At 44.1% G+C, this 28,000-nt stretch overlaps 1 protein-coding gene across 1 annotated transcript; it reads left to right on the forward strand.

Moving 5' to 3' along the window:
- The first annotated feature begins 48 nt into the window (after positions 1-48).
- Positions 49-27,999, forward strand: LOC112236916. Its single transcript, XM_042298640.1, has 17 exons — positions 49-2,535; positions 2,644-4,142; positions 7,516-7,642; positions 7,785-7,913; positions 8,008-8,056; positions 8,549-8,685; positions 8,831-8,934; positions 21,639-21,749; positions 22,008-22,061; positions 22,242-22,445; positions 22,523-22,602; positions 22,748-22,975; positions 26,545-26,590; positions 26,726-26,872; positions 26,949-27,046; positions 27,222-27,321; positions 27,414-27,999. Exons 1-17 carry the CDS (start codon positions 156-158, stop codon positions 27,564-27,566), a joined length of 5,646 nt encoding a protein of 1,881 aa, XP_042154574.1. The 5' UTR covers positions 49-155; the 3' UTR covers positions 27,567-27,999.
- The last annotated feature ends 1 nt before the right edge of the window (position 28,000 follows it).

Below are 28,000 nucleotides of genomic sequence, written 5' to 3' on the forward strand. Positions count from 1 at the left end.
TGTGCTATTCTGGGCAGGGGAGGAGTAAAGCAGAGGGGAGGAGAAAGCAAGGGTTAGTTTGGGGTCTTTTCTCTTTGTGTGTGAGTTAGAGGAACTGTGTCTGAGTGTTGGTGAAGTGCTGCTTTGCTGTTTAAGAAGCTGGTAGCGTAGTGAAAATGGGGTGCTGCTGCAGTAAGGAACTGAGCCCAGGTCTGCTAAGTGAGAGGACCAGGCTGCTTCAGGCATCAAGCCCAGAGGCGCTGGGGATCAAACACCAGGACACACTACACACTAAAGCTTTGGCTCAACATGTGTCTGACGAAATGGCTCAACACACGTGTGTACCGGACGGACCGGCCAAACGGAAACTTCAGGAACAGGAGAAGAAGAACAATGTCATCCCGGACAACGTGTCGACAGGCCCCAAGGCGAGGCATAGCAGTGTCAGTGGCATGCGGAGTGGGGGGCTACTCACTCCGCAACACTCACACGAGGAGGAACTGGCTATTATTAACGCCTCCACAGGCCCCAGCATGGTCACACAGACAAACACGGACACACACACACACATGGACTCGACGGAGGCAGGCGTGCCACACACACCCGCTGCCAAGGCCAGGGCCAGCTGTGGGAATGTTCCATATTTGGAGGAGAGTGTGAAGAGCCCATTAAAACAGAAGACAGCAGAGAACACTATGGATAATTCCGTTAGACAAAGGATACAGAACACCATGGAGAACCCACCCAAACAGAAGATGGAGAAGACAATGGAGAACCTAGCGAAACAGATAGAGAATACCATTCAGAACCCAGACAGACAGATAGATAGGATAGAGAACACTGTGGAGAGCCCAGTGAGACAGAGGATAGTGGAGAACGCCCTGCTTAGGTCTACTTGGTTCAACCAGACCCCGGAGCCCGGCCAGGAAGAGACAGAGGGCTGGAGGACCCCCCTGGTCGGAACATCCCCAACCCACCAGCTGTATAATATCAGAGCTGGGGGGGATTCCACTAGAGTAGGAGCAGAGGAAGATGAGGAGGAAGACTGTGTCATCAGGGCAACCTTGGGGCGGGGTTTCAGGGCCAGAGCTCAGAGCTTCTACAGCATCTGTTCCATCGATGCTGACGACCTCGACACTGACCAATCCAACACAGAGGAACAGACAGCCTTCATCCAATCACACACAGCGGAACCTACAGCAATCCAATCACACATAGCCAAAACTACATCCTCTATTCAATCACACGTAGCCGAACATACAGCTTCTATCCAGTCACACATAGCCGAACCTACAGCTTTCCAATCACATTTAGAGGAACATACAGCCTCTATCCAATCACCCGCAGAAAAACCTGAAGCCAATGACCAATCACACAGAGTGGAATCTGCAAAGGCTGACCTATCGCACATAACGGAACCCAAGGTTTCTGAACCCATGGCTTCTGACCAATCAAAAACAGTTGAATTTACAGCCATCGACCAATCACAAACATTGGAACCTACAGCCTTTGACAAATCCCACTGTGAGCCCCCCGAGGCACCTGTTCTGCCGGACCTTCTCTGGAGAAGCTATGAGGACCCTCAGACTTCACAACAGGACAGCTCCATCACCCCCGGAGACACCAGGACCCCACCACTAACTGGAGACATTACAGATCCCGACATACTTGAGCTGACATCACGCCAGGAGGAGAGTGTGTGTGTTAAGGACGAGAATGTGTGTGTTAAGAAGACAGGTATTTTGTCCACAGTGAAGACTGTTGATAGCAGCCAGGAAGGAGAAAACACAAAGAGGGATTTGAACCTCCATGATACTCAAAACAATATTTCCACCCCCACATACCCCTGCCCTCCTAACCCTACCCTTACAGAGGAGCAGCTCACACACAGCCCCAGCCTTAGCTCTAGCCCCAACTCCAGCCCCCTGCTTGGGGCAGTGGATGGGGCCACATGTGTAGAGGAGATGGAGAGGATTGAGGTATACCAAGCGGTCTCAGTGAGGATGATCAGTGAGGGGCTGAAAGGAGAGACAGAGGAGGATGAGGAGGAGGAGGAGACCATACTCAGCAGCACAGTGGAAACCACACTAACAGAGGTATCACCAGTCTCCACACTCTCTTCACTATCCACAGTCTATCCAGTCTACGCAGTGTCTCTACCCATGGACTTTACTGTCCACTCATTCAAATCTGACCTTAGACCAGTGGATATAGAACATGAAGTTGGAACAAAACCTGATCAGTATGATATTACTTCTGACAGCAACGCCAAGCCTGATCAAAACACAACACATGTGTATGCTGGGAGACCTGATAGGGATGATGTAAAACCTACTGGAAATAACAGAAGCCCTGTTGATGACTCAGAACTCACTGATTGGCCAGTCCAGGGTGAGGATATAGTGGGAAGGTCTGCAGCAACAGAGAAGGAGCCGGAAACCAGTGTGGAACAGAAACACTGGCAGGAAATGGCTGCCATCACCAGTCACCCCACAAGAGAGAGCAGCTATCCTCAGAATTGTAGAGAGGACAGAGAGAGCAGCAATCCTTCTCAGGGTTGGGAGGACAGAGAGAGCAGCAATCCTTCTCAGGGTTGGGAGGACAGAGAGAGCAGCAATCCTTCTCAGGGTTGGGAGGACAGAGAGAGCAGCAATCCTTCTCAGGGTTGGGAGGACAGAGAGAGCAGCAATCCTTCTCAGGGTTGGGAGGACAGAAAGAGCAGCAATCTTTCTCAGGGTTGTGAGGACAGCGAGAGCGGCCATCTCTCTGAGGAAAGAGGAGGCTCTACTCCTGTCACTCAGGACCTGCCTAGTGGGGACACTCACTTACAGCCCTGCAAAGGTCCTCCATCCTCCTTGTCCCATTTCCTTTCAATAGGTTCAGAATGGAGAGAGGGGAGGTTGAGTTCAGAGGGAGGAACTGAACCCACTGACTGCAGAAACCTGTCTGAGAAGAACACAGAGGACGGAACACACGCGGAGGACAGAACACACGCGGAGGACGGAACACACGCGGAGGACGGAACACACGCAGAGGACAGAACACACGCGGAGGACGGAACACACGCGGAGGACGGAACACACGCGGAGGACGGAACAACACGCGGAGGACGGAACACACGCGGAGGACAGAACACACGCGGAGGACAGAACACACGCGGAGGACGGAACACACGCGGAGGACGGAACAACGCGGAGGACGGAACACACGCGGAGGACAGAACACACGGAGGACGGAACACACGCGGAGGACGGAACACACGCGGAGGACGGAACACACGCGAGGAGGACAGAACGCACGGAGGACGGGAGGACGGAACACACGCGGAGGACAGAACACACGCGGAGGACAGAACACACGCGGAGGACGGAACACACGCGGAGGACAGAACGCACGCGGAGGACGGAACACACGCGGACGAAAGGGCAGAGATACACACTGAGAATAGAATATCCCTCCTAGAGGAATGTGTTGCAACAGACAGCCTCAGTAGCGTGTGTAGTGTAGGAACACAGTCTGACAGTAGTTTAGGGACACTCCCTGAGGACACTGAGTGTAGTAATATAGCAACAAATGACAGTGTGTTTGTCACCCCTGTTTTCCCACCTGTGACATTTGAATTCAGCCCATTTGATGAACCCCTGAAGTTTGTTTCCCACGGCGATGACTGCTCAGATGTGGACTACCCTGTAGACGATGCAACGACGGCAGATTCCTATTTGTTGGTGGGAGTGCTGGGGGTGGAGCCTGATCAGATTGACGTTTACGCCTCGACCCCCTCTTACCAGATACAGTTCCTGGGTCAGGGGTCACTGGCTGTCACCACGGACATGGACACCATGGGGGTGAGAGGACAGGTCGAGGAAGGGGGCATGATAGACATGGTGTCAGAACTGCTGGGAGAGGAAGGGGACCCCACCCTCTCTGGCCTCTATCCCTCTCCCTGGACGCATTTAGGGCCAGGGCTGGTAGAGGAAGAGGTATGTGGAGGATGGGCCCAGGGGCTGGCCCAGGGTATGGTCCCCAGCCAGGGTGAGGGTGAGGAGGGCTGCGAGGAGGAGCAGCCCTCTAGCTCCATGGACCTGCTGGGAGTCTACCCCACCTACAGCACTCTTCTGCCTCAGGACTCTTGTCTCTGGGAATGGCACCATCAGTACCAGCCTGTGAGTACTTCAGCGGTGTGTGTGTGAGCTGTAGGGGTGAGAAAATACACGTACAGTGCATTTGGAAAGTATTCAGACCCCATCACCTTTTCCACATTTTGTTACTTTACAGCCTCATTCTAAAATTGATTTAAAAAATATTTTCCCCTCATCAATCTACACACAATACTCCATAATGACAAAGCAGAAACAGGTTTTTGAAATGTATAAAAATGTATAAATGTATAAAAAAAACTGAAGTATCACATTTACTTAAGTATTCAGACCCTTTACTCAGTACATTGTTGAAACACCTTTGCCAGTGATTACAGCCTCGAGTCTTCTTGGGTATGATGTTAACAAGCTTGGCACACCTGTATTTGGGGCATTTCTCCTATTCTTCTCTGCAGATCCTCTCAAGCTCTGTCAGGTTGGATGTGGAGTGTCGCTGCACAGCTATTTTCAGGTCTCTCCAGAGATGTCCGGGCTCTGGCTGGACAACTCAAGGACATTCACAGATTTGTCCCAAAGCCACTGTTGCATTGTCTTGGCTGTGTGCTTAGGGGTCGTTGTCTTGTTGGAAGGTGAACCTTCAGCCCAGTCTGAGTGCTCTGGAGCAGGGATTCATCAAGGATCTCTCTGTACTTTGCTCCGTTCATCTTTCCTTTGATCCTGACTAGTTTCCCAGTCCCTGCCTCTGAAAAACATCCTTACAGCATGATGCTGCCACCACCATGCTTCACCATAGGGATGGTGCCAGGTTTCCTCCAAACGTGATGCTTGGCAATCAGGCCAAAGAGTTCAATCTTGGTTTCATCAGACCAGAGAGTCTTGTTTCTCATTGTCTGATAGTCCTTTAGGTGCCTTTTGGCAAAACTCCAAAAATGCTGTCATGTGCCTTTTACTGAGGAGTGGCTTCCATCTGGCTACTCTACCATAAAGGCCTGCTTGGTAGACTGCTGCATAGATGGTTGTCCTTCTGGAAGTTTCTCTCATCTCCACAGAGGAGCTCTGTCAGAGTGATCATCGGGTTCTTGGTCACCTCCCTGACCAAGGGCCTTCTCCCACGATTGCTCATTTTGGCCAGGTGGCCAGCTCTAGGGAGAGTCTTGGTGGTTCCAAACTACTTCCATTTAAGAATGACCTTCAATGCTGCAGACATTTTTTGCTACCCTTCCCTAGATCTGTGCCTCGACACAATTCAGTGTCGGAGCTCTACGGACAATTCCTTCGACCTCATGACTTGGTTTTTGTTCTGACATGCACTGTCAACTGTGGCACCTTATACAGGTGTGTGCCTTTCCAAATCATGTCCAATCAATTGAATTTACCACAGGTGGACTCCAATCAAGTTGTAGAAACATCAAGGGTGATCAATGGAAACAGGATTCACCTAAGCTCAACATCATTGCAAAGGGTCTGAATACTTATGTAAATAAGGTATTTCTGTTTTTTATTTTCAAAGAATTTGCACAATTTTTAAAAACATTATTTAAAAAATGTGCTTTATCATTGTGTAGATTTTAATTTAATATATTTAAGAATAAGGCTGTGAGGAAAAAGACAAGGGGTCTGAATACTTTCCGAATGCACTGACAGTGGTGGCCAAAAATATTGGCACCCTTGCACTTTAAGTAACTCACAATTTTTCCCTAGAAATATGTTGAAATTGAACAACGTCTCCACACTTCTTTATTTCACTGTTAATATTACAGAACCTTTGCTTTTGATTCAGAACTTAATATATCCATTAAAATCAGAAAATAAACAGAAATGGCATTGACAAAATTGACACCCTACTTAATATTTGATAGTACAGGCTTTGGTCAAAATAACTGCAATCATGTGCTTCCTATAACCAGCAATCAACTTTCTGCACCTCTTTACTAGCAGTTTGGCCCACTCTTGTACAAACTGCTCCAGTTCTCCCAGATTAGAAGGGTGCCTTCTACTAACTGCTGTTTTCAGATCCCTCCACAAGTTTTCAATGGGATTTAGATCTGGACTCATTGTTGGCCACTTCAGAACAGTCCAGCATTTTGTCTTGAACCATTGAACCATGCACACGTCTAGCATGGCTGGCTGTTAACCAGGAAGGTAAGCATGTGGAAGTAGACAGAGTATGGAACAGCGCCTAGCCATTAGTCCAGAGGTGGAAAGAGCTACTGGGTGTGCAGGCTTTTTGAAGTGTGTTTGGGGTCATTGTCCTGTTGGAAGACCCATGAACGTCAATCGTGACTCAGCTTTTTGACACTGGGTTTAATATTCCATTCCAAAATACCTTGGTATTCAGCTGATTTCATGATGCCATGCACACGTTCAAGGCACCCAACGCCAGAGGCAGCAAAGCAACCCCAAAACATCACTGAACCACCATGTTTGACTGTAGTGAAGGTGTTCTTTTCTATGAAAGCTTCATTTAGTTTTCTGTAAACATAGAAACGGTGTGCTTTACCAAAAACCTCTAATTTGGTCTCATCTGGGCATGCTCAGGTGTGTTTTATCAAATTGTAGTCTGGCTTTCTTATGTCTGTCTCTCAGAAGTGGGGTCCTCCTGGGTCTCCTACCATATAACCCCCTTTCATTGAGTTGGCGACGGATGGAGCAAGTTGAAACTGTCATACCTTGTGTCTGAAGTTCTGCTTGAATCTGTGTGGCAGTTGACCGCAGTGCTTTCTCCACCATTCGAACAATCCTTCACTGCAATCTTCCATCAAGGTCTCTCTTTAGGCCACGTCCAGTGTGGTTGGCTACAGTGGCTTGGGCCTTAAACTTCTTGATAACATTACGTACGGTGGAAACAGGAACATCAAGGTCTTTGGAGATGGACTTGTAGCCTAGAGATTGTCCATGGTTGGCTACAATGTTGTGTCTGACCTCAGATAATACTCCGGTTTTCTTTCTTTTCTCCATGCTCATTGCAGTACACACAGTGGCACAACAGGAAAATGAGTCCTTTTCTCTATTCAATCTGGTTGAATACATGATGTTTATACTGCAGGAACCTTCAACTCACCACAGCTGAGTTCAATTCCAATATATATGAGAATCACCTGCTTGAAATCTAATTATTTCTAACCACTTCTAGAAGGTGCCAATAATATTGTCCCGGTCATTGTAGGATTTCTTTGTGGAATTAGCTAAGATTTAGTAAATAAATTCAGATTTTTCTTGTTTTGTTCAACTGCACACCGAAGACATACATATGTGGATACCAAAATATGTTTTAATTTCAACAGTTTTCTGGAAGAAATGGTGCATTATTTGAAAAAGTGCAAGGGTGCCAATATTTTTTGGCCACGACTGTATATGTCAATTTTCTGATGTTTAAAGACACTGAGGTTGTGTGCGTGTGTGTGTGTGTGTGTGTGTGTGTGTGTGTGTTCTCTTGCAGAAATCCACCCTGGTCTCTGAGCTCAACCCCAACGCTCAGGTATGGGCCAATCACATGCTTAGTCTGGACCACTCGAGCCCCATCTACACTGACTCCCGTCTACCATGGCTAGCCGTTAACCAGGAAGGTAAGCATGTGGAAGTAGACAGAGCATGGAACAGCGCCTAGCCATTAGTCCAGAGGTGGAAAGAGCTAATGGGTGTGCAGGCCTTTTCTTTGGCTTTTATTTCGGTCAGTCTTGTAAATGCCGCTACCTGATTGGTCCTCAGGGTATGACCAGGGATATGACCTGGAGGAAGTGGGCGAGGCTCAGCTGGAACCGAGCGTCGTAGAATTCACAACGGTCACTATGGGAAACCTGTCAACCAATGGCCTGGTCCAGGACAGCTGTGTATCAGGTACTAACGTTACTGGCTGATGGAGCTTAGAGCAAACAGGACTGTTTATCAGATGACATCTGATACAAATAGTATATGTTATTGATGTTTTCAGAGGAGCTCATCGATCAACTGAAGACCTCACTGGAGTCCTGTCTGTCACGGTACGTATGTGTCACAGGCGGCTGATGGCACCTAAAAATCAACTTCTCATTTTGAAAATGGTCTATGTGGCATCAATATGAGTCAGAAACATTTATTATAGAATACAAAGTGTAAATAGGATCAGTTTGGTCATAAAGTCAGTCTCATCTAACTGAGATTTGCGAGATGATAAGAGAAAATGGTATGTCACGGAATGAAGAGTACCGTAAGAGTGGTCAAATTTGGTTTGGCATTCGATATCCCTATGGGGCTAGTTAAGGACCATCAGTAAATTAAACAATGTACATTTAACAATATTTTTAAAGTCAGTAGCTCAAAATTTCAATGACTTAAAAACCAACTATAAATTGTAGAAAGTCATATACAAATATTGAAAACAATTAACAAAGACAACTAAAAGATGTGCAACATGAAAATACGGTCCCATTTACATTGTGTACATTTAGTAGGCAGTGAGTTTTTTAAATACTGATTGGCTGATGTCCCCTCAGGGAGAACCTTGCCAACGACCTCTACCTCGTCTCCCAGATGGACAGCGACCAGTTTGTTCCCATAACAACGCTAGCCAACCTCGACCACATCAAGAAGCTCAGCACGGACTTGGAACTCATCTCTGACGTCCTCAAGTGTGAGTAAACTTTTTTTGTGTGTATGTATGTATGTATGTATGTATGGACGTATGTGGGTTATTGTTGTATTGAATTACATGATTGGGTAAGATGTTTACTGGAGGGAAGGCTCTGACCGTGTCCTGTCTCCTGATTGGCTCGTAGCCTTGCCGCTGGTGGAGGTGGCAGAATGTGGGCAAAAGGTACGGCCCAATCAGGGACGCTGTATCGTCATCCTCCGAGAGGTCCCGGAGACCACACCCCCAGAGGTAAGAACCCGCCTGTTAGAAACCTGCCTTAGTCCATGGGCCAGCTGAAAAAGGTCCACTTTGTGGTGACAAAGGTTTGATGGAATTAAATTGTTCCCCACAAGCTCCTGATCAAATTGATATATGATAGCCTCTCCAAAAAAAAATGCTTTCTATGTTTTTCACACAATTATACATCTTGTTGTAAGGGAGTCTATGCAATAGAATGTTTGCAGACTGATAAAGGAATCTTGAGACGTGAGAATGGTCACATGCTCATTCAAAATGACTGTATAGGTTTTTATCAATAAAATGTCACAATACTCTGCAGAGTGTTCGATTTGCAAGGAGACCCCCAGCCCTGCTAAAACCATAGACAACTAAGTGCTGTTTTCAAGGGATTGTTAAATAAACTATTTGGTTTTAATATAATCACTTCTCGAAGAGCATAGTCAGAACTACACATTTCAGATTATTCCACATCTAGCTCATGATCGGCCAAAATCAATAGATCATGTCATTTCAGATACATGAGGGTACTGTATCCCTTTGGCATGTAGCTAGCTAAGCAAACATGTCAATCTTGCGTCATCAGAGATTAGGCTTTTGGAAAGAGCTTGACATCAGTCCTTGTCCTGGTAAAATTGTCTGTCGGACTTCTGTCATCAACCCTATAGATGGCAAGCAAATCAAACAATATTTGGATATAGCCATTTATACTGAACCAAAATATAAACACATGTAAAGTGTTGGTCTCATGTTTCATGACCTGAAATAAAAGATCCACAAAATGTTCCACAAAAAGCTTATTTCTCTTTCATTTTTTGCACAAATATGTTTACATCCCTGTTAGTGAGCATTTCTCCCTTGTCAAGATAATCCATCAACCTGACAGGTGTGGCATATCAAGAAGCTGATTAAACAGCATGATCATTACACAGGTGCACCTTGTGCTGGGGACAATAAAAGGCCACTGTAAAATGTGTAGTTTTGTCACACAACACAATGCCACAGATGTATCGACTGCAGGAATGTCCACCAGAGTTGTTGCCAGAGAATTGAATGTTCATTTTACGACCATAAGCTGCCTCCGACATCGTTTTAGAGAATTTGGCAGTACGTCCAACAGGACTAAATACCGCAGACCACATGTAACCACCCCATTGGGTGCCAGGCCCACTCATCTCTGCCCCCCTGCCCAGTCATGTGAAATCCAGATATCAGGGCCTAATGAATTTGATTTCCTTATGTCAATTGTAACTCAGTAAAATCTTTGAAATTGTTGCGTTTATATTTTTGTTCATTATAGTTCATCCCCTGAAAGTTAGCTTGTTAACTAGCCATATTGACGTAATTTGTTATTAGCTAGGTAGCCAATTTGACGTGGCCCATCAATCACTGTAACCTATCATGTCTATCAGCAGCAATCGTGATTAAACACACTTGAAAATAATGTTGAAAAGGGTATCATGTTAGCTAACTTTGCTAGGTAGGCCTATATTGGTTGGAGAAAAAAGTACATTAGGTCTACTTACCACTATGTTTAGCCAACTGTACAATGTTTCTACCTGTAGCTTGCAAAGTAAACATTATCAGCTCATGTTGTCAATGTCAGTACATTGGCAAATGCGCCCTACTAGTGCTTGACAGAGCCCACAAAGGATGGGAAATAACCTAAACCACTCATACTTGTCAGGTATAGTTCACTTTATTTGAACAAAAATATCAAATTAATGGTGGCCAATATTGACAGATACCATGATGCTACCCTGAAATTACATGATCAATTGATGTTTTACTGAACATGAAAAGCATACAGGTACTTGCTGTATAACTCTGATGAAAGAGCTAAATGTGTGCAATTGTTTTCCATAGAATAATGTCTAGTTCTTAACTATGCTCTTCAATGTTTACATGCTGTTTTCCCTACTTGATATGCATATACTGTATTCTAGTCAAGGCCTATCCTTAACTATTGCTGGACACGTACTATTCTATCCTAAATATTCTACAGATATACTACATATTCTATCCATATATTTCTGTCCATAATGTCTATGCATCCCATCATATACATATCTATTTATATTCTGGACTCTGTTGGGAGCTAGGAATTTGTGTTTATCTCTAAAAATCTCTAAAAATCTTCTCTCCCTGACCATCATAATCTTAAAATTATGCTCTCTAACCTTCAACAGTACAAGTTATTTAATAAAACCTAATCATTTCGTATACATTAGTTCAGTGGCTAGTTGACACGTTATAGAAATCATATATCATATAGAAGTCATCGTGATTAGACAAAATCCAGCAATTGGACCATTGCTGATGCCCTCGACAACCTTTAGCAGCCACTAACCAATACATATTTCAGTAGATCCTATACTACATTATACTATTTTTCCACAAAAAAGTGTAACTACTCACCATATATGAAGGCTGTAAAGCTAAGGCTTTAATACTTCACCAGATATGTAAGTTGATGCCCTCATCATCATGGCTTGTTAAAATGTCATATTGGAATGCAGGGTATATGACAGGATTCAAGACATATTTTATATTTAAACAATATGGCATAATATTGTATATCAATATAGTCACTACAAACCAGGGAAAGATCCCTTTAGAAATATTATAGATACATTTTTAATTGTTTGAAAATGAAATATAGATATCAGTGATGCAAATACAGACCAAAACCATTGATATGAGTAGTGTTTTTGGTACATTTTTGGAATAGTTTTGCTAATGTTTTACAAAGATTATATATCTTGCAAACCTGGCTAAATTGGTTGTGTTATTTGCATAACTATAATCTATTTTTTATTGCCATTAGGCATATTCCACCTATTATTAAAAGAGTTGTGACAATGTCAGACCAATCAAATTTAAACCAATGGAGCTGGTTTGCAGCCATATTGGAAAATGTTAAATCAACAATGTCTTGGCATCATTGTTTAGATTTGTTTTTGCTTTATGTGTACTTGGTATACTCATTATGAAGGCATTTTGCAAAAATGATTAACTGTACCTCTTTGCTGGACATAATGCATTCCTATGGGATTTCAAATAGAGTGCAATGTATGGGAAGGTTTCACATTGCATATAATGTTCATTAATAAACAAGCAGTGAATGCTTCTAGAACAAAGTGTTTTAATGTAATATTTTTGGGAAACGGCAACAAAACAGCAGTTTGGACAGCTTTTTTGGCATATATTTGGCATACCACTCTTCTGGTAATATTTTGGTGAATACATATAACTGACATACTTGGGCCATCATTGTTGTTTGTCCTCGTTGTGACACACATTTTAAGACATAATTGGTCTTATTACACCAATTATTTATTCAGTTATGGCCATGCAAAATGAATGCTGTTCCTCCCCATTGAAATTAATGTCGGCCATCTTGAAAATAGGTTGCTGGGACTGATTATAGACTAAATCAATGATGACTCTATATACTGTAGCTAAAAACTTCCCCAATAGGTCTCCTTGTTCTGTTTGAAATTTGGTGTAGTTATCATCCCGGGTAACATGTCATAGTAAAGCACATCCCAATACTGTCCATTCTACTCGATATACCCCAAAATGCATACTGTACATGTATGACCTTTGACGCCCCAAGGTGAGCCCATAGAGATACCATAATATGTGTTGTATAATGAAATTTGTAACATATCAAATTGCGTTAGTTTGAGAAGTTAGTTCCCTGACAATACAAAATGATCATGTCCTCAATCCTGTTGGCCCAGCTAACTGCATAACATATGTAATGAGGAATATTTAATAAAGTTCATATTCAGTTAAGAGTAATTAACACAATGCTTAGCACATTTATGTTTTCCCGACCTTTATGTAATTCACATGATTTCAAGTGTTCTGTTTGTGTCAAGGGTTGATGGTTACGAGACTCGATGCTGTATGTTATGTATTAAACTCATATCTGTTTATAGTAACTGAAACCAGACTGGATGTACAAGGACTGAGGACACTGATATGTTATTGTATTGATGACCTTATGAACACTGTGTGACTGCAGCAGCTGGCAAAGTATTTTGTTGTGACTCCGTACAAGCCTCCCAGGCTGATGTTTATGGAACATTGGTGCTGTGAGATTGGGATTTAAGGCCCTGCTTAGAGAATGCCAGTTAGACGTTTTCTCTGCTTCTGTGCTGTAGGTGTGTCCCTGTCTCCCTTGTAATAAACCAGATTGATTTATGATTGGCTATATTCCAAGAGTGCTCTTCTTTAATTCACCCCTTTACAGTTACCATACAGTGCTTTCAGAAAGTATTCAGACCCCTTCACTTTTTCCACATTTTGTTATGTTACAGCCTTATTCTAAAATGTATTATTAAATTATTTTTTGACCCCTCAATCTACAATCTGCCAACAATTACAAATGTTTGCAAATTTATTTAAAACATTTTTAAACGTGAATATCACATTTACTTAAGTATTCAGACCCTTTACTCAGTATTTTGTTGAAGCACCTTTGGCAGCGATTACAGCCTTGAGTCTTCTTGGGTATGATGCTACAAGCTTAGCACTCCTGTACTTGGTGAGTTTCTCCCATTCTGTTCTGCAGATCCTCTCAAGCTCTGTCATGTTGGATGGGGAGCATCGCTGCACAGCTATTTTCAGGTCTCTCCAGAGATGTTCGATCGGGGTCAAGTCCGGGCTCTGGCTGGGCCACTCAAGGACATTCAGAGACTTGTCCCCAAGCCACTCCTGCGTTGTCTTTGCTGTGTGCTTAGGGTCGTGGTCCTATTGGAAGGTGAACCTTCGCCCCAGTCTGAGGTCCTAGGCGCTCTGGAGCAGGTTTTCATCAAGAATTTCTGTGTACTTTGCTCCGTTCACCTTTCCCTCAATCCTGACTAGTCTCCCGCTGAAAAACATCCTCACAGCATGATGCTGCCACCATGCTTCACAGTAGGGATGATGCCAGGTTTCCTCCAAACGTGACGGTTGTCACGTGGTGCTTTTTGACAAACTACAAGCGGTATGTCATGTGCCTGTTTCAGAAGAGTGGCTTCCATCTGGCCACTCTACAATAAATAAATAACATTTTATTTGTCACATGCCCTGAATACAAGAACACCTTACAATGAAATGCTTACTTACAAGTCCTTAACCAACAATGCGAGGCTGTATACAGGGGGTACTGGTACAGAGTCAATGTGCGGGGGCACTGGTTAGTCAAGGTAATTGAGGTAATATGTACATGTAGGTAGAGTTATTAATGTGACTATGCATGGATAATCGATAATAATCGATAATAAACAGTGAGTAGCAGCATTGTCAAAGAGGGGGGTGCAAATAGTCTGAGTGGCCATTTGATTAGATGTTCAGGAGTCTTATGGCTTGGGGGTAGAAGCTGTTTAGAAGCCTCTTGGACCTAGACTTGGCGCTCCGGTACCGCTTGCCGTGCAGTAGCATAGAGAACAGTCTATAACCAGGGTGGCTGGAGTCTTTGACAATTTTTAGAGCCTTCCTCTGACAGAGGTCCTGGATGGGAGGAAGCTTGGCCCCAGTGGTGTACTGGGCCGTACACACTACCCTTTGTAGTGCCTTGCGGTCGGAGGCCGAGCAGTTGCCATAGCAGACAGTGATGCAACCAGTCAGGATGCTCTTGATGGTGCAGCTGTAGAACCTTTTAAGGATCTAAGGACCCATGCCAAATCTTTTCAGTCTCCTGAGGGAGAATAGGTTTTGTTGTGCTCTCTTTATGACTGTCTTGGTGTTCTTAGACCATGTTAGTTTGTTGGTGATGTGGACACCAAGGAACTTGAAGCTCTCAACCTGCTCCACTACAGCCCCGTCGATGAGAAGGGGGGCGTGCTCGGTCCTCCTTTTCTTGTAGTCCACAATTATCTCCTTTTGTCTTGATCACGTTGAGGGAGAGGTTGTTGTCCTGGCACCACATGGCCAGGTCTCTGACCTCCTCCCTATAGGCTGTCTCATCATTGTCGGTGATCAGGCCTACCACTGTTGTGTCACTGGCAAACTTAATGATGGTGTTGGAGTCGTGTCTGGCCATGTAGTCATGAGCGAACAGGGAGTACAGGAGTAGACTGAGCACGCACCCCTGAGTGGCCCCCGTGTTGAGGATCAGAGTGGCGGATGTGTTGTTACCTACCCTTACCACCTGGGGGCGGCCCGTCAGGATGTCCAGGATCCAGTTACAGAGGGAGGTGTTTAGTCCCAGGGTCCTTAGCTTAGTGATGAGCTTTGAGGGCACTATGGTGTTGAATGCTGAGCTGTAGTCAATGAATAGCATTCTCACATAGCTGTTCCTTTTGTCCAGGTGGGAAAGGGCAGTGTGGAGTGTAATAGAGATTGCATCACCTGTGAATCTGTTAGGTTGGTATGCAAATTGAAATGGGTCTGGGGTTTCTGGGATAATGGTGTTGATGTGAGCCATGACCAGCCTTTCAAAGCACTTCATGGCTAAAGACGCGAGTGCTACGGATCGGTAGTCATTTAGGCAGGTAACTTTAGTGTTCTTGGGCACAGGGACTATCGTGGTCTGCTTGAAACATGTTGATATTACAGACTCAGACAGTGAGAGGTTGAAAATGTCAGTGAAGTCACTTGCCAGTTGGTCAGCGCATGCTCGGAGTACACGTCCGGATAAACCGTCTGACCCTGCGGCCTTGTGAATGTTGACCTGTTTAGGTCTTACTCACATCGGCTACGGAGAACGTGATCACACAGTCGTCTGGAACAGCTGATGCTTTCATGCATGTTTCAGTGTTACTTGCCTCTCAGCGAGCACAGAAGTAATTTAGCTCATGTCACTGGGCAGCTCGTGGCTGTGCTTCCTTTTTGTGCTCTGTAATAGTTTGCAAGCCCTGACACATCCAACGTGCATCTGAGCCGGTGTTGTACGGTTCGATCTTAGTTCTGTATTGACACTTCGTCGGCAGGCATAACGGAATTTCTTTTAAGCTTCTGGGTTAGTGTCCCGCTCCTTGAAAGCGGCAGCTCTTTTAAAAATATATATATATTTCACCTTCACCAGTTGAGAACAAGTTCTCATTTACAACTGCGACCTGGCCAAGATAAAGCAAAGCAGTGCGACAAAAACAACACAGAGTTACACATGGGATAAACAAACGTACAGTCAATAACGCAATAGAAAAATCTGTATACAGTGTGTGCAAATGAAGTAAGGAGGTAAGGCAATAAATAGGCCAATGATGGCAAAGTAATTACAATTTAGCAATTTATACTGAAGTGATATATGTGCAGATGAAGATGTGCAAGTAGAAATACTGGTGTGCAAAAGAGCAGAAATACAAAAACATATATGGGGATGAGGTAAGTAGTTGGATTTGGATGGGCTATTCACAGATGGGCTGTGTGTAGCTGCAGCGATCAGTAAGCTGCTCTGACAGCTGACGCTTAAAGTTAGTGAGGGAGATATGTCTCCAACTTCAGTGATTTCTTTTTTTGCAATTCGTTCCAGTCTTAGGCAGCAGAGAACTGGAAGTAAAGGCAGCCAAAGGAGGTGTTGGCTTGGGGATGACCAGTGAAATATACCTGCTGGAGCATGTGCTACGGGTGGGTGTTGCTATGGTGATCAGTGAGCTGAGATAAGGCGGGGCTTTACCTAGCATAGACTTATAGATGACCTGGAGCTGGTGGGTTTGGAGACGAATATGTAGCAAGGGCCAGCCAACAAGAGCATATAGGTCGTGGTGGTGGGTAGTTTATGGGGCTTTGGTGACAAAACGGATGGCACTGTGATAGACTACATCCAGTTTGCTGAGTAGAGTGTTGAAGGCTATTTTGTAAATGACATCGCCGAAGTCAAGGATTGGTAGGATAGGCAGTTTTACGAGGGTATGTTTGGCAGCATGAGTGAAGGAGGCTTTGTTGCGAAATAGGAAGCCGATTCTAGATTTAATTTTGGATTGGAGATGCTTAATGTGATTCTGGAAGGAGAGTTTACAGTCTAACCAGACACCTAGGTATTTGTAAATGCCCACATATTCTAAGTCAGAACCCTCCAGAGTTTTGATGCTAGTCGGGCGGGAGGGTACGGGCAGCAATCGGTTAAAGAGCATGCACTTAGTTTTACTAGCATTTAAAAGCAGTTGGAGGCCACAGAAGGAGTGTTGTATGGCATTGAAGTTCATTTGGAGGTTTGTGAGAACAGAGTTGACCCGAGAATTGAACCCTGTGGCACCCCCATAGAGACTGCTAGAGGTCCGGACAACAGGCCCTCCGATTTGACACACTGAACTCTATCTGAGAAGTAGTTGGTGAAACAGGCAAGGCAGTCATTTGAGAAGCCAAGGCTATTGAGTCTCCCGATAAGAATGCGGTCGAAAGCCTTGGCCAGGTCGATAAAGATGGCTGCACAGTACTGTCCTTTATCGATGGCGGTTATGATATCGTTTAGGACCTTGAGCGTGGCTGAGGTGCACCCATGACCAGCTCGTAAACCAGGATTGCATAGTGGAGAAGGTATGGTGGGATTAGAAATGGTCAGTGATCTGTTTGTTAACTTGGCTTTAGAAGATTTTAGAAAGGCAGGGCAGGATGGATATAGGTCTATAACAGTTTGGGTCTAGAGTGTCTCCCCCTTTGAAGAGGGGGATGACCGCAGCAGCTTTCCAATCTTTGGGGATCTCAGACGATACGAGAGAGAGTTTGAATAGGCTAGTTATAGGGGTTGCAAAAATTTCGGCTGATAATTTTAGAAACAGAGGATCCAGCTTGTCTAGCCCAGCTGATTTGTAGGGATCCAGATTTTGCAGCTCTTTCAGAACATCAGCTGTCTGGATTTGGGTGAAGGAGAGGGGGCTTGGGCATGTTGCTGCAGGAGGTGCTGAGATGTTGGCCGGGGTAGGGGTAGAAAAGTAAAAAGCATGGCCAGACGTAGAAACATTCTTATTGAAATTATCGATTATCTGAGATTTAACGGTGGTGACAGTGTTTCCTGTCCTCAGTACAGTGGGCAGCTGGGAGGAGGTGCTCTTATTCTCCATGGACTTTACAGTGTCCAAAAAATTATTGGAATTAATGCTACAGTATGCAAATTTCTGTTTGAAAAAGCTAGCCTTAGCTTTCCTAACTGAATGAGTATATTGGTTCCTAACTTCCCTGAAAAGTTGCAAATCACGAGGGCTATTCGATGCTAATGCAGAATGCCACATGATGTTTTTGTGCTGGTCTAGGGCAGTCAAGTCTGGAGTGAATCAAGGGCTATATCTGTTCTTAGTTCTACATTTTTTGAATGGGGCATGCTTATTTAAGATGGTGAGGAAAGCACTTTTCAAGGGCAACCAGGCATCCTCTACTGACGGGATGAGGTCAATATCCTTCCAGGATACCCGGGCCAGGTCGATTAGAAAGGCCTGCTCACTGAAGTGTTTTAGGGAGCGTTTGACAGTGATGAGGGATGGTCGTTTGACCGCGGACCCATTAGGCACACAGGCAATGAGGCAGTGATCGTTGAGATCTTGGTTGAAGACAGCAGAGATGTATTTAGAGGGCAAGTTGGTCAGGATGATATCTGGTTACGGATTTGGTTACGGAGTTGAGGTTATACCTGGTAGGTTCCTTGATCATTTGTGTGAGAACAGCAGCTTGTGAGCTAAAGCTCTACCCTTTAGCTCAGTGCTGATGTTGCCTGTAATCCATGGCTTTTTGTTGGGGTATGTACGCACAGTCACTGTGGGGCTGACGTCATCTACACACTTAGTGATTAGAGCGTTGGACTAGTAACCGGAAGGTTGCAAGATCAAATCCCCGAGCTGACAAGGTAAGAATCTGTTGTTCTGCCCCTGAACAAGACATTTAACCCACTGTTCCTAGGCCGTCATTGAAAATAAAAATTTGTTCTTAACTGACTTGCCTAGTTAAATAAAGGTCAAATAAAAAAAATGATCAAGCCAGTGACTGTTGTGGTGTACTCAATGCCATCGGAAGAATCCCAGAATATATTCCAGCCTGTGCTAGCAAAACAGTCCTGTAGTTTAGCATCTGGTTCATCTGACCACTTTTTTATTGACCGAGTCACTGGCGCTTCCTGCTTTAGTTATTGCTTGTATGCAGGAATCAGGGGGATAGAATTATAGTCAGATTTGCCAAATGGAGTGCGAGGGAGAGCTTTGTACGCGTCTCTGTGTGTGAAGTAAAGGTGGTCTAGAGTCACCCCCCCCTCTGGTTGCACATTTAACATGCTGGTAGAAATTAGGTAAAACGGATTTAAGTTTCCCTGCATTAAAGTCCCCTGCCGCCTCTGGATTAGTTTTTCTGTTTGCTTATGGCCGTATGCAACTCATTCAGTGCAGTCTGAATGCCAGCATCGGTTTGTGGTGGTAAATAGACAGCTACGAAGAATATAGATGAAAACTCTTTTGGTAGATCGTGTGGTCTACAGCTTTTCATGAGATACTCTACCTCAGGCGAGCAAAACCTCAAGACTTTCCTAGATATCGTGCACCAGCTGTTGTTTACAAATATACATAGACTGTCACCCCTTGTCTTAAGAGAGGCTGCTGTTCTATCCTGCCGATACAGTGTATAACCCGCCAGCTGTATGTTGTTCATGTCATATGATGTTACAGTTTTTAATATCCTGTTGGTAGGATATACATGCTTGCAGTTCGTCCACTTTACTATCCAGCAATTGTACGTTGGCCGATAGTACCGTTGGCAAAGGCAAATTAGCCACTCATCGCCGGATCCTTACAAAGCACCCCGATCACCTTCCGCGATATCTCCGTCTTTTTCTCCTGCGATTGACAGGGATGAGGGCCTCATCGGGTGTCTGGAGTAAATCCCTCTCGTCCAACTCATTAAAGAAAAATTATTTGTCCAGTTTAAGGTCATTAATCGCTGTTCTGATGTCCAGAAGCTCTTTTCGGTCATAAGAGACGGTAGCAGCAACATTATGTCCAAAATAAGTTAAAAACAATACAAATAAAACAACAAAAGAGCATGGTTGGTTAAGAGCCTATAAAACGGCAGCAGTCCCCTCCGGTGCCATTATACATAATAAAGGCCTGATTGGTGGAGTGCTGCAGAGACAGTTGTCCTTCTGGAAGTTTCACCCATCTCCACAGAGGAACTCTGGAGCTCTGTCAGAGTTACTATTGGGTTCTTGGTCACCTCCCCGACCAAGGCCCTTCTCCCCCCAATTGCTCAGTTTGGCCGTGCGGCCAGCTCTAGTAAGAGTCTTGGTGATTCCAAACGTCTTCCATTTAAGAATGATGGAGGCCACCGTGGTCTTGGGGACCTTTAATGCTGCAGACATTTTTTGGTACCCTTCCCCAGATCTGTGCCTCGACACAATCCTGTCTCTGAGCTCTATGGACAATTCCTTCAACCTCATGGCTTGGTTTTTGTGCTGACATGCACTGTCAACTGTGGGTCCTTATATAGACAGGTGTGTGCCTTTACAAATCATGTCCAATCAATTGAATTTACCACAGGTGGACTCCAATCAAGTTGTAGAAACACCTTAAGGATGATCAATGGAAACAGGATACACCAGAGCTCAATTTGGAGTTTAATAGCAAAGAGTCTGAATACTTATGTAAATCAGGTATTTTTGTATAATTTTTTAAAATACATTTGCCAACATTTCGAAAATTCTGTTTTCGCTTTGTCATTATTGGATATTGTGTATAGATTGATGAGGTGAAAAAAACATTTTATCCATTTTAGAATAAGGTCTGAATACTTTCCCGAATGCACTGTATAATGCAGTGATAACCACATTTATCTTTCTCCGATACTTTTCTATCAAACCTAAATACAACCCACAGACATGGACCTTAATGAAAATCATCATTAGACTTTGCCACCCCAAAGTGGACAAATACAGTGAACAAAAATATAAACACAACATGTAAAGTGTTGGTCCCATGTTTCATGAGCTGAAATAAAAGATCACAGAAATGTTCCATTCGCACAAAAACCTTATTTCTCTCAAATGTTGTGCACAAGTTTAAATCCCTTTTAGTGAGCATTTCTTCTTTGCTAAGATAATCCATCCACCTGGCAGGTGTGGCAAATCAAGAATCTGATTAAACAGCATGAGTGTTACAAAGGTGCACCTTGTGCTGGGAACAATAAAAGTCCACTCTACAATGTGCCGTTTTGTCACATAAAACAAGTTTTGAGGGAGCGTGCAATTGGCATGTTGACTGCAGGAATGACCACCAGAGCTGTTGCCAGAGAATTTAATGTTAATTTCTCTACCATAAGCCACCTCCAATGTCATTTTAGATCATTTGGTAGTATGTCCAACTGGCCTCACAAACACAGACCAAGTGTGTGGCGTTGTGTGGGCGAGTGGTTTGTTGACGTTGTGAACAGAGTGCCCCATGGTAGTTGTGGGGTTATGGTATGGGCAGGCATAAGCTACGGACAATGAACAGAATTGCATTTTAAAGTTGTCAATTTGAATGCAAAAAAATACTGTAACAAGATCCTGAGGCCCATTGTGAAGCCTATTTTTTTAGGGTATCTATGACCAACAGATGCATATCTGTATTCCCAGTCATGTGAAATCCATAGATTAGGTGCTAATGAATTTATTTCAATTGACTGATTTCCTGTAGCGCAGTAAAATCTTTGAAATTGTTGCATATTGTGTTTATATTTTTGTTCAATATATGTTAAATTTGTCCTGCTGGCCCGTGGATCATGTGTGTGTTTCAGTGCTGATGTTGTGCGTGTTTATTTTGTTAAATCACCAGGACGTAAAGGCTCTGTTTGCGTGTGAGAGCCTCCCCAGGATCCAGAGCTGTGAGTTTGCCCAGAACGACAACTGGTTCATCACCTTTAAAACTGAGGCTGACGCTCAACAGGTACAGCTGGGAGAGACAGAGACTGGGGTTACGGTTAACAACAGCTGGGAGAAGGATTGATTCTCTAGACATTCATGCACACTTCATTCAGCTGCAAATTTCATTCACGTGTGTGTGTAGCATTTCACGTGTGTGTGAGTGTAGCATTTCGCTACACTCGCATTAACATCTGCTAACCATGTGTATGTGACAAATACAATTTGATTTGATTTTTTGTGTGTGTGTGTGTGTGTGTGTGTGTGTGTGTGTGCGCTCCAGGCATTTCAGTACCTGAGAGAGGAGGTGAGGACGTTCCAGGGAAAACCCATCAAGGTGAGTTGAGACGTTTTATTTATTTAACCTTTTATTTAACTAGGCAAGTCAGTTAAGAACAATGATGGCCTACCCCTGCCAAAATCTAACCTGATCTAAATATTTTTCTATACATGATGCAAGTGCCAGTCACATGAACAAAGATTGATTGATTGCTTTGTTGAATAATAAATTGATCAGGCACGGATCAAGGCCAATGTGATGGCAGTCACATCCTACGCTCCAAAGAATGGCTACAGGCCCCGCGCAATGGACTCCTGCACAAATCAGCAGCCTTACAACCAATACTACGCCCATCCCACTTTCCAGCAGCCCCTCCCACAGCTTTACCCAATGACCAATCAAAGCTTGGATGCCATGGCCGGATACACGGACCCTGACCTGGTGAGATGGACACACACACGTACAGATGCAGGTACAAGCATTTTCTCTCACACTGGTGTCATTGGTGTTGTGTACAGCAGATGGCGTCATTATCTGGCTTCATGAACGGCTTCCCAGGAGGCCCCAGCTTCAAAATATCCCCCTCATACAGACACAGGTACTACACTCCTCACTCTTTCTCATTCTGGAGAGACATCTCTCTCCTTCTCCCAAGCTATCATTCTCTCTCTATTTCTTGATGTTGGAACCATGGTTGTAGTTAGGTTGTTGTGATGTTACATGTGTTTCTCTCTCTCCTCCAGTAGGGGGCACCGTGGGCAGCGGGACCAGAGGCTGCGGTCTGGCGATAGGGAGCCGGGCCTTCTGGATGACCCCCCCTTCTTCCCAGAGCATGTACCAATAGGACGCCCCCCTGGCCCCCACAGGCAGGGCCCGCCACGGTTACCAGGCAACAGGCGTATGGAGGGAGAAGGGGGTCGACGTGGAGGGAGAAGGGAGTCAGGGTCCTCCCCAAGCACTGGCATAGGAAGGTAATGACCTCTAACCTCCAGCCCTTAGAGACAGGACACTTCCTGATAACTTATGTTCAGGAGAGACTAAACAAAAGATAAAAATGTTTTTGAGGTACCACGTGAACTGAAGGACGATAATAGCTTTGTTTTCATTAACTTGTCCAGTGATTTTATTTTTTTACATTTAAAAAGTTGACATAGATGCTAAAATGCTATGCTACAGTGCGTTTCCATTGAACTATATTGTCAATAAAATGAGCTGGATGTAATAATTTCACACCTAAAAAAAAACATTATCGCAAAAACCTACAGTGTCGAATAGAAATGAATTGTTTGACGTTTTTCCAATACCTACAGTATTTAGGCAAATTGCGCTTTAGGCCTAATAACTTGGCGACAGCTTGTAGCCTATGCCCTCCTGCCAATCTGTTTTATGTCTCAGGTAGCCTGCAAAGCCAGCATGGATAGAATGCAATAATTGATTAATATTTACCATATTTTAATAATTCTTGTGCCAACGTATCGCCAAGGTCCACTGTACCATTTTGAAACTTGCACTCCTGTAGATCTGAAATAATTGGATGATGAAACTTGCCAGACAACCAGAACAGCAAGGCAAAGCAATTCAGGCATTCAGAAAGTCAGGACAATAATAGATTTTGCAAGCAGTGGGCATTAGAATGAAATGTGGAGTGGAGCTTTATAGTCACGAGCACGGCCGACCAGCTCATTAGACAGAATTAGGCGGCCACCTATGGCATCAGATTGACGAGGGCGGTATTTTATGAGCTAAACTGACCAAGACGCACCTCCAACAACAACACATGAAACCCCACATAATTCTGCCCAAAAACAATGACAATTTCTCACAACTAGTGGCATAAGGGCTTTTTAGTTGAGTGCGATAAGTGATAAGCAGTGCCCACTTTGTAAAAGTCAGGGGCGCAAAATATTTTGCTCGTCCATTAACAGGGCGCCTCTCCATGGTACTGTTGGAGAGACGCATCGCTGTGGCGCGACACCAACGCATCGTTCCATAAATCATGTAACAGATCTAGGATATGGTGAAAAGAGTATGTGGCCTTTTCTGTAGCCTACAGGCTGGAGATGAAATGTATGCCAATGTAATGTGACAGACACTTTTTACATCATGTAGGTTTCTCCGATCAAACAGCCTAACCTAAATGGCGCCCCATTCCAATAAAAATGCACTGACATGTTAACAAACAACATATCCTAAAAACAGGACAAGTCAAAGGAGAATGAACAACCACAAGTGTTGTCTAGGAGTTTCACCCCATTGTCATGATCAGTGGTTTCAAGTTAGTATTCGTCAATTGTTTTGACAAGCTGATCATAGCGAAAAATAAAATAGTTCTGCATTTCCAGCTGTGTAAACACATTGTAAAATAGGCTCACAATAACTCCTGATAAAGTTGGGTAGCTGATATTCAGAGCTTAAATAGCCTAATTTATTAGTCACAGGAATCAGGATTAATAAAGCCAATGCTACGGCCAACCACATGGAATGACATTCATAAAATTCTGTTGCTGGCCACATGGTGACCCCAGTAAGCACCAGCCGAAGACTTTTTGATGTTAGTCTTACCATATACAGTGCATTCGGAAAGTATTTAGAACCCTTGACCTTTTCCAAGTGTTGTTAAGTTACAGCCTTATTCTAAAATGGTTTGAATTGTTATTTTTCCTCATCAATCTACACAAAATACCCCATAAACTGGTTTACATACGTATTCAGACCCTTTACTCAGTACATTGTTGAAGCGCCTTCGGCAGTGACTTACATACTTGAGTCTTCTTAGGTATGATGCTACAAGCTTGGCACGCCTGTATTTGAGAAGTTTCTCCCATTATTCTCTGGAGATTCTCTCAAGCTCTGTCAGGTTGGATGGGGAGCGTCGCTTCACAGCTATTTTCAGGTCTCTCCAGAGATGTTTGATCGAGTTCAAGTCTGGGCTCTGTCTGGAACTCTCAAGGACATTCAGAGACGTGTCCTTCGTTGTGTTGGCTGTGTGCTTAGGGTCGTTGTCCTATTGGAAGTTGAAACTTCGCCCCAGTCTGGAGCAAGTTTTCATCAAGGATCTCTCTGCACTTTGCATTCACCCTCGATCGTGACTAGTTTCCCAGTCCCTGCCGCTGAAAAACATCCCTACAGCATGATGCTGCCACCCATGCTTCACAGTATGGATGATGCCAGGTTTTCTCCAGACGTGATGCTTGGCATTCAGGCCAAAGAGTTCAATCTTGATTTCATCAGACCAGAGAATCTTTAGGTGCCTTTTTTCAAACTCCAAGTGGGCTGTCATGTGCCTTCTACTGAGGAGTAGCTTCCGTCTGGCCACTCTACCATAAAGGCCTGATTGGTGGAGCGCTGCAGAGACAGTTGTCCTTCTGGAAGTTTCTCCCATCTCCACAGAGGAACTATGGAGCTTTGTCAGAGTGACCATCGGGTTCTTGGTCACCTCCCCGACCAAGGCCCTTCTCCCCCGATTGCTCATTTTGGCCGGGCGGTCAGCTCTAGGAAAAGTCTTGGTGGTTCCAAACTTATTCCATTTAAGAATGATGGAGGCCACTGTGTTCTTGGGGATCTTCAATGCTGCATTTTTTTTTTGGTACACTTCCCCAGATCTGTGCCTTGACACAATCCTGTCTCTGAGCTCTACGGACAATTCCTTCGACCTCATGGCTTGGTTTTCACAAGCACTGTCAACTGTGGGATATCATATAGACAGGTGTTTGCCTTTCCAAAGCATGTCCAATCAATTTAATTTATCACAGGTGGACTCCAATCAAGTTGTAGAAACATCTCAAGGATGATCAATGGAAACAGGACACACCTGAGCTCAATTTTGAGTCTCATAGCAAAGGGTCTGAATACTTATGTAAATATGGTATTTTGGCTTTTTATTTTTAAATATTTGCAAAAATGTCAAAAAACGGTTCCCGCTTTGTCATTATGAGGTATTGTGTGTAGATTGATGAGATTTAAAAAATATATATATAATCCATTTTAGAATAAGGCTGTAACGTAACACAATGTGGAAAAAGTGAAGGGGTCTGAATACTTTCCGAATGCACCGTAGATGGGCATTCATAAAATTATATTTCAGGCAACACTGTAGGCTACACCTCAGTAAGCATGGACTGGCACTGATGCCTTTTCGACGTCGTTTTTTGGTGCAGTCCGGACCGGCCTTGATTTCCACATCCACTGATATTAGTTTTTGGTCCGGTCCGGACATTGGTTTTTGGTCTCACCTAGAATGGCAGAACGGCATCCGATGACATCATGGGCCCTGCATACTTTCAAAATGATTCAGCAATCAATATTTATTTGAAAAATACTTACATTTTTTTTGATTGTCTTAGTAAAGCTTGACAAAAGAAAGATCCACCTCTGTCGAAGGAAAAGAAAGATCCACCTCTGTCGAACGGATACAAATTTCGACGATCTTTAGAAAAGTTATCCAATTTCTGTTCTTTCCATTACACATGCCGCAGTAATATTTTTGTTGAATAAAGCTGGGTCAATGAGAAACCTGCCTATTGATTCTCTCTCTCTGAAGGAGAGGCCCCATTGGTCAGAGGAGGAGAAGAGATGAGAAGTACACTGTAAGTACTTAACATGTGGATGGCTTTGGGAAAATGTTAAGGAGAAGCTCTTACTTGTGAGTGTTGTTTTTGTGTGTCTGTGGATATGTATGTTTGTGTATAACAATATGTGTATATAAATGTATGTATGTTTAGAGAGAGCCCCCCAAGTCGCCCCCCCGCTCCTTGTCTCCCAGTCTGGAGCTTGGCCCTACTAGCTTCCCCCCGCTGCCCCCAGCAACAGCCTCCAGAGAAACACTTACCATAGCAACCAGCAATCACAAAGCAACCTGCAACCACAAGGTAACCAAGAGTCACACACACATACACACTCACACATGCCATCTACGTTCTTGTAAGGTTGTTTTTCTTGTTACAGTGTGCAGTTACATACAGCAGTACCAGCCAACCAACCACTGTGACATTACAAGACCTCCAGCCTATCACAGCATTGCCTCAGAAAAACCACCCCCCAGAGTAAGTTTATTCTCCTTCCTTTGAATCATCATTGCTGTGGAATGGGTCCCTTTCACAATGTGTTTTGTATGATTACTTCAAGGAAGAAGAATACATGCAGACTCATGTCTGTGTTATGGTTATGTTGTGTTATGGTTGAGGGTTCTGGTTGATGGTGGTTGTTGCTATACCACAGGAAGCTGAAGGAAACCATGCTATCTCTCAAGAGGACCACAGCAGCTCCTCCGACCGTGAAAGAACCTATCCAGACCACGAAGGAAAACAGACCAGCAGTGGTGAGACACCTCACAGACTACAGAGACAAACTGGTTATTAGTGAATGTAGTGTATGCTGGGTACTGACCTGTCCTGTGTTGTGATTGGTTAGGAGTCCAAGAAGCCAAGCTACGCTGAGATCTGCCAAAGGATACGAGCCAATCAAACACTTTGCGCAAACCCCATTGACCACACCCCATCCGGGGCGGAGCTTGCCCCAGCCTATCCTGCACAGGAGTCTGACCAGGCTCAGTTACCACGGTGACCAGAGTGAGCTGGTTACTTTTGGTTGGGGAGGGCAAGAGGGGAGGAGGAGAGAAGAGGAGGACGTTTTTCAAGCCAAAGGAAAAAAATCTATAGCCCTTTAATGTTGAGGTTTTCATTTGTTTTATTTATAAAGTTTAGTTAGTTTTAGAAGCCAAGTTGTAGAACTCTTGTTTTTCTCTGCTGTCTGTCTGTCCGTCTTGTGTCTGTCTGTCTGTCTGTCTGTCTGACTGACGGAAGTCTCTGAATTCTTTACGGTTTAATATTGATTAATTTATTTTTATGAATATTGATTAGTATTTAGACCATCAGACATACTTCTGTATTAATTCCTAAGTCTAAATAACTTCTGCGGAACAGTTACAATAACTACACTGAACACACACAACAGTTACAGTAACTACACTGGAACACACTGGAACAGTTACAGTAACT

Source organism: Oncorhynchus tshawytscha, linkage group LG16 (assembly GCF_018296145.1).
Source record: "Oncorhynchus tshawytscha isolate Ot180627B linkage group LG16, Otsh_v2.0, whole genome shotgun sequence".
In the NCBI taxonomy this organism is placed as follows: Eukaryota; Metazoa; Chordata; class Actinopteri; order Salmoniformes; family Salmonidae; genus Oncorhynchus; species Oncorhynchus tshawytscha.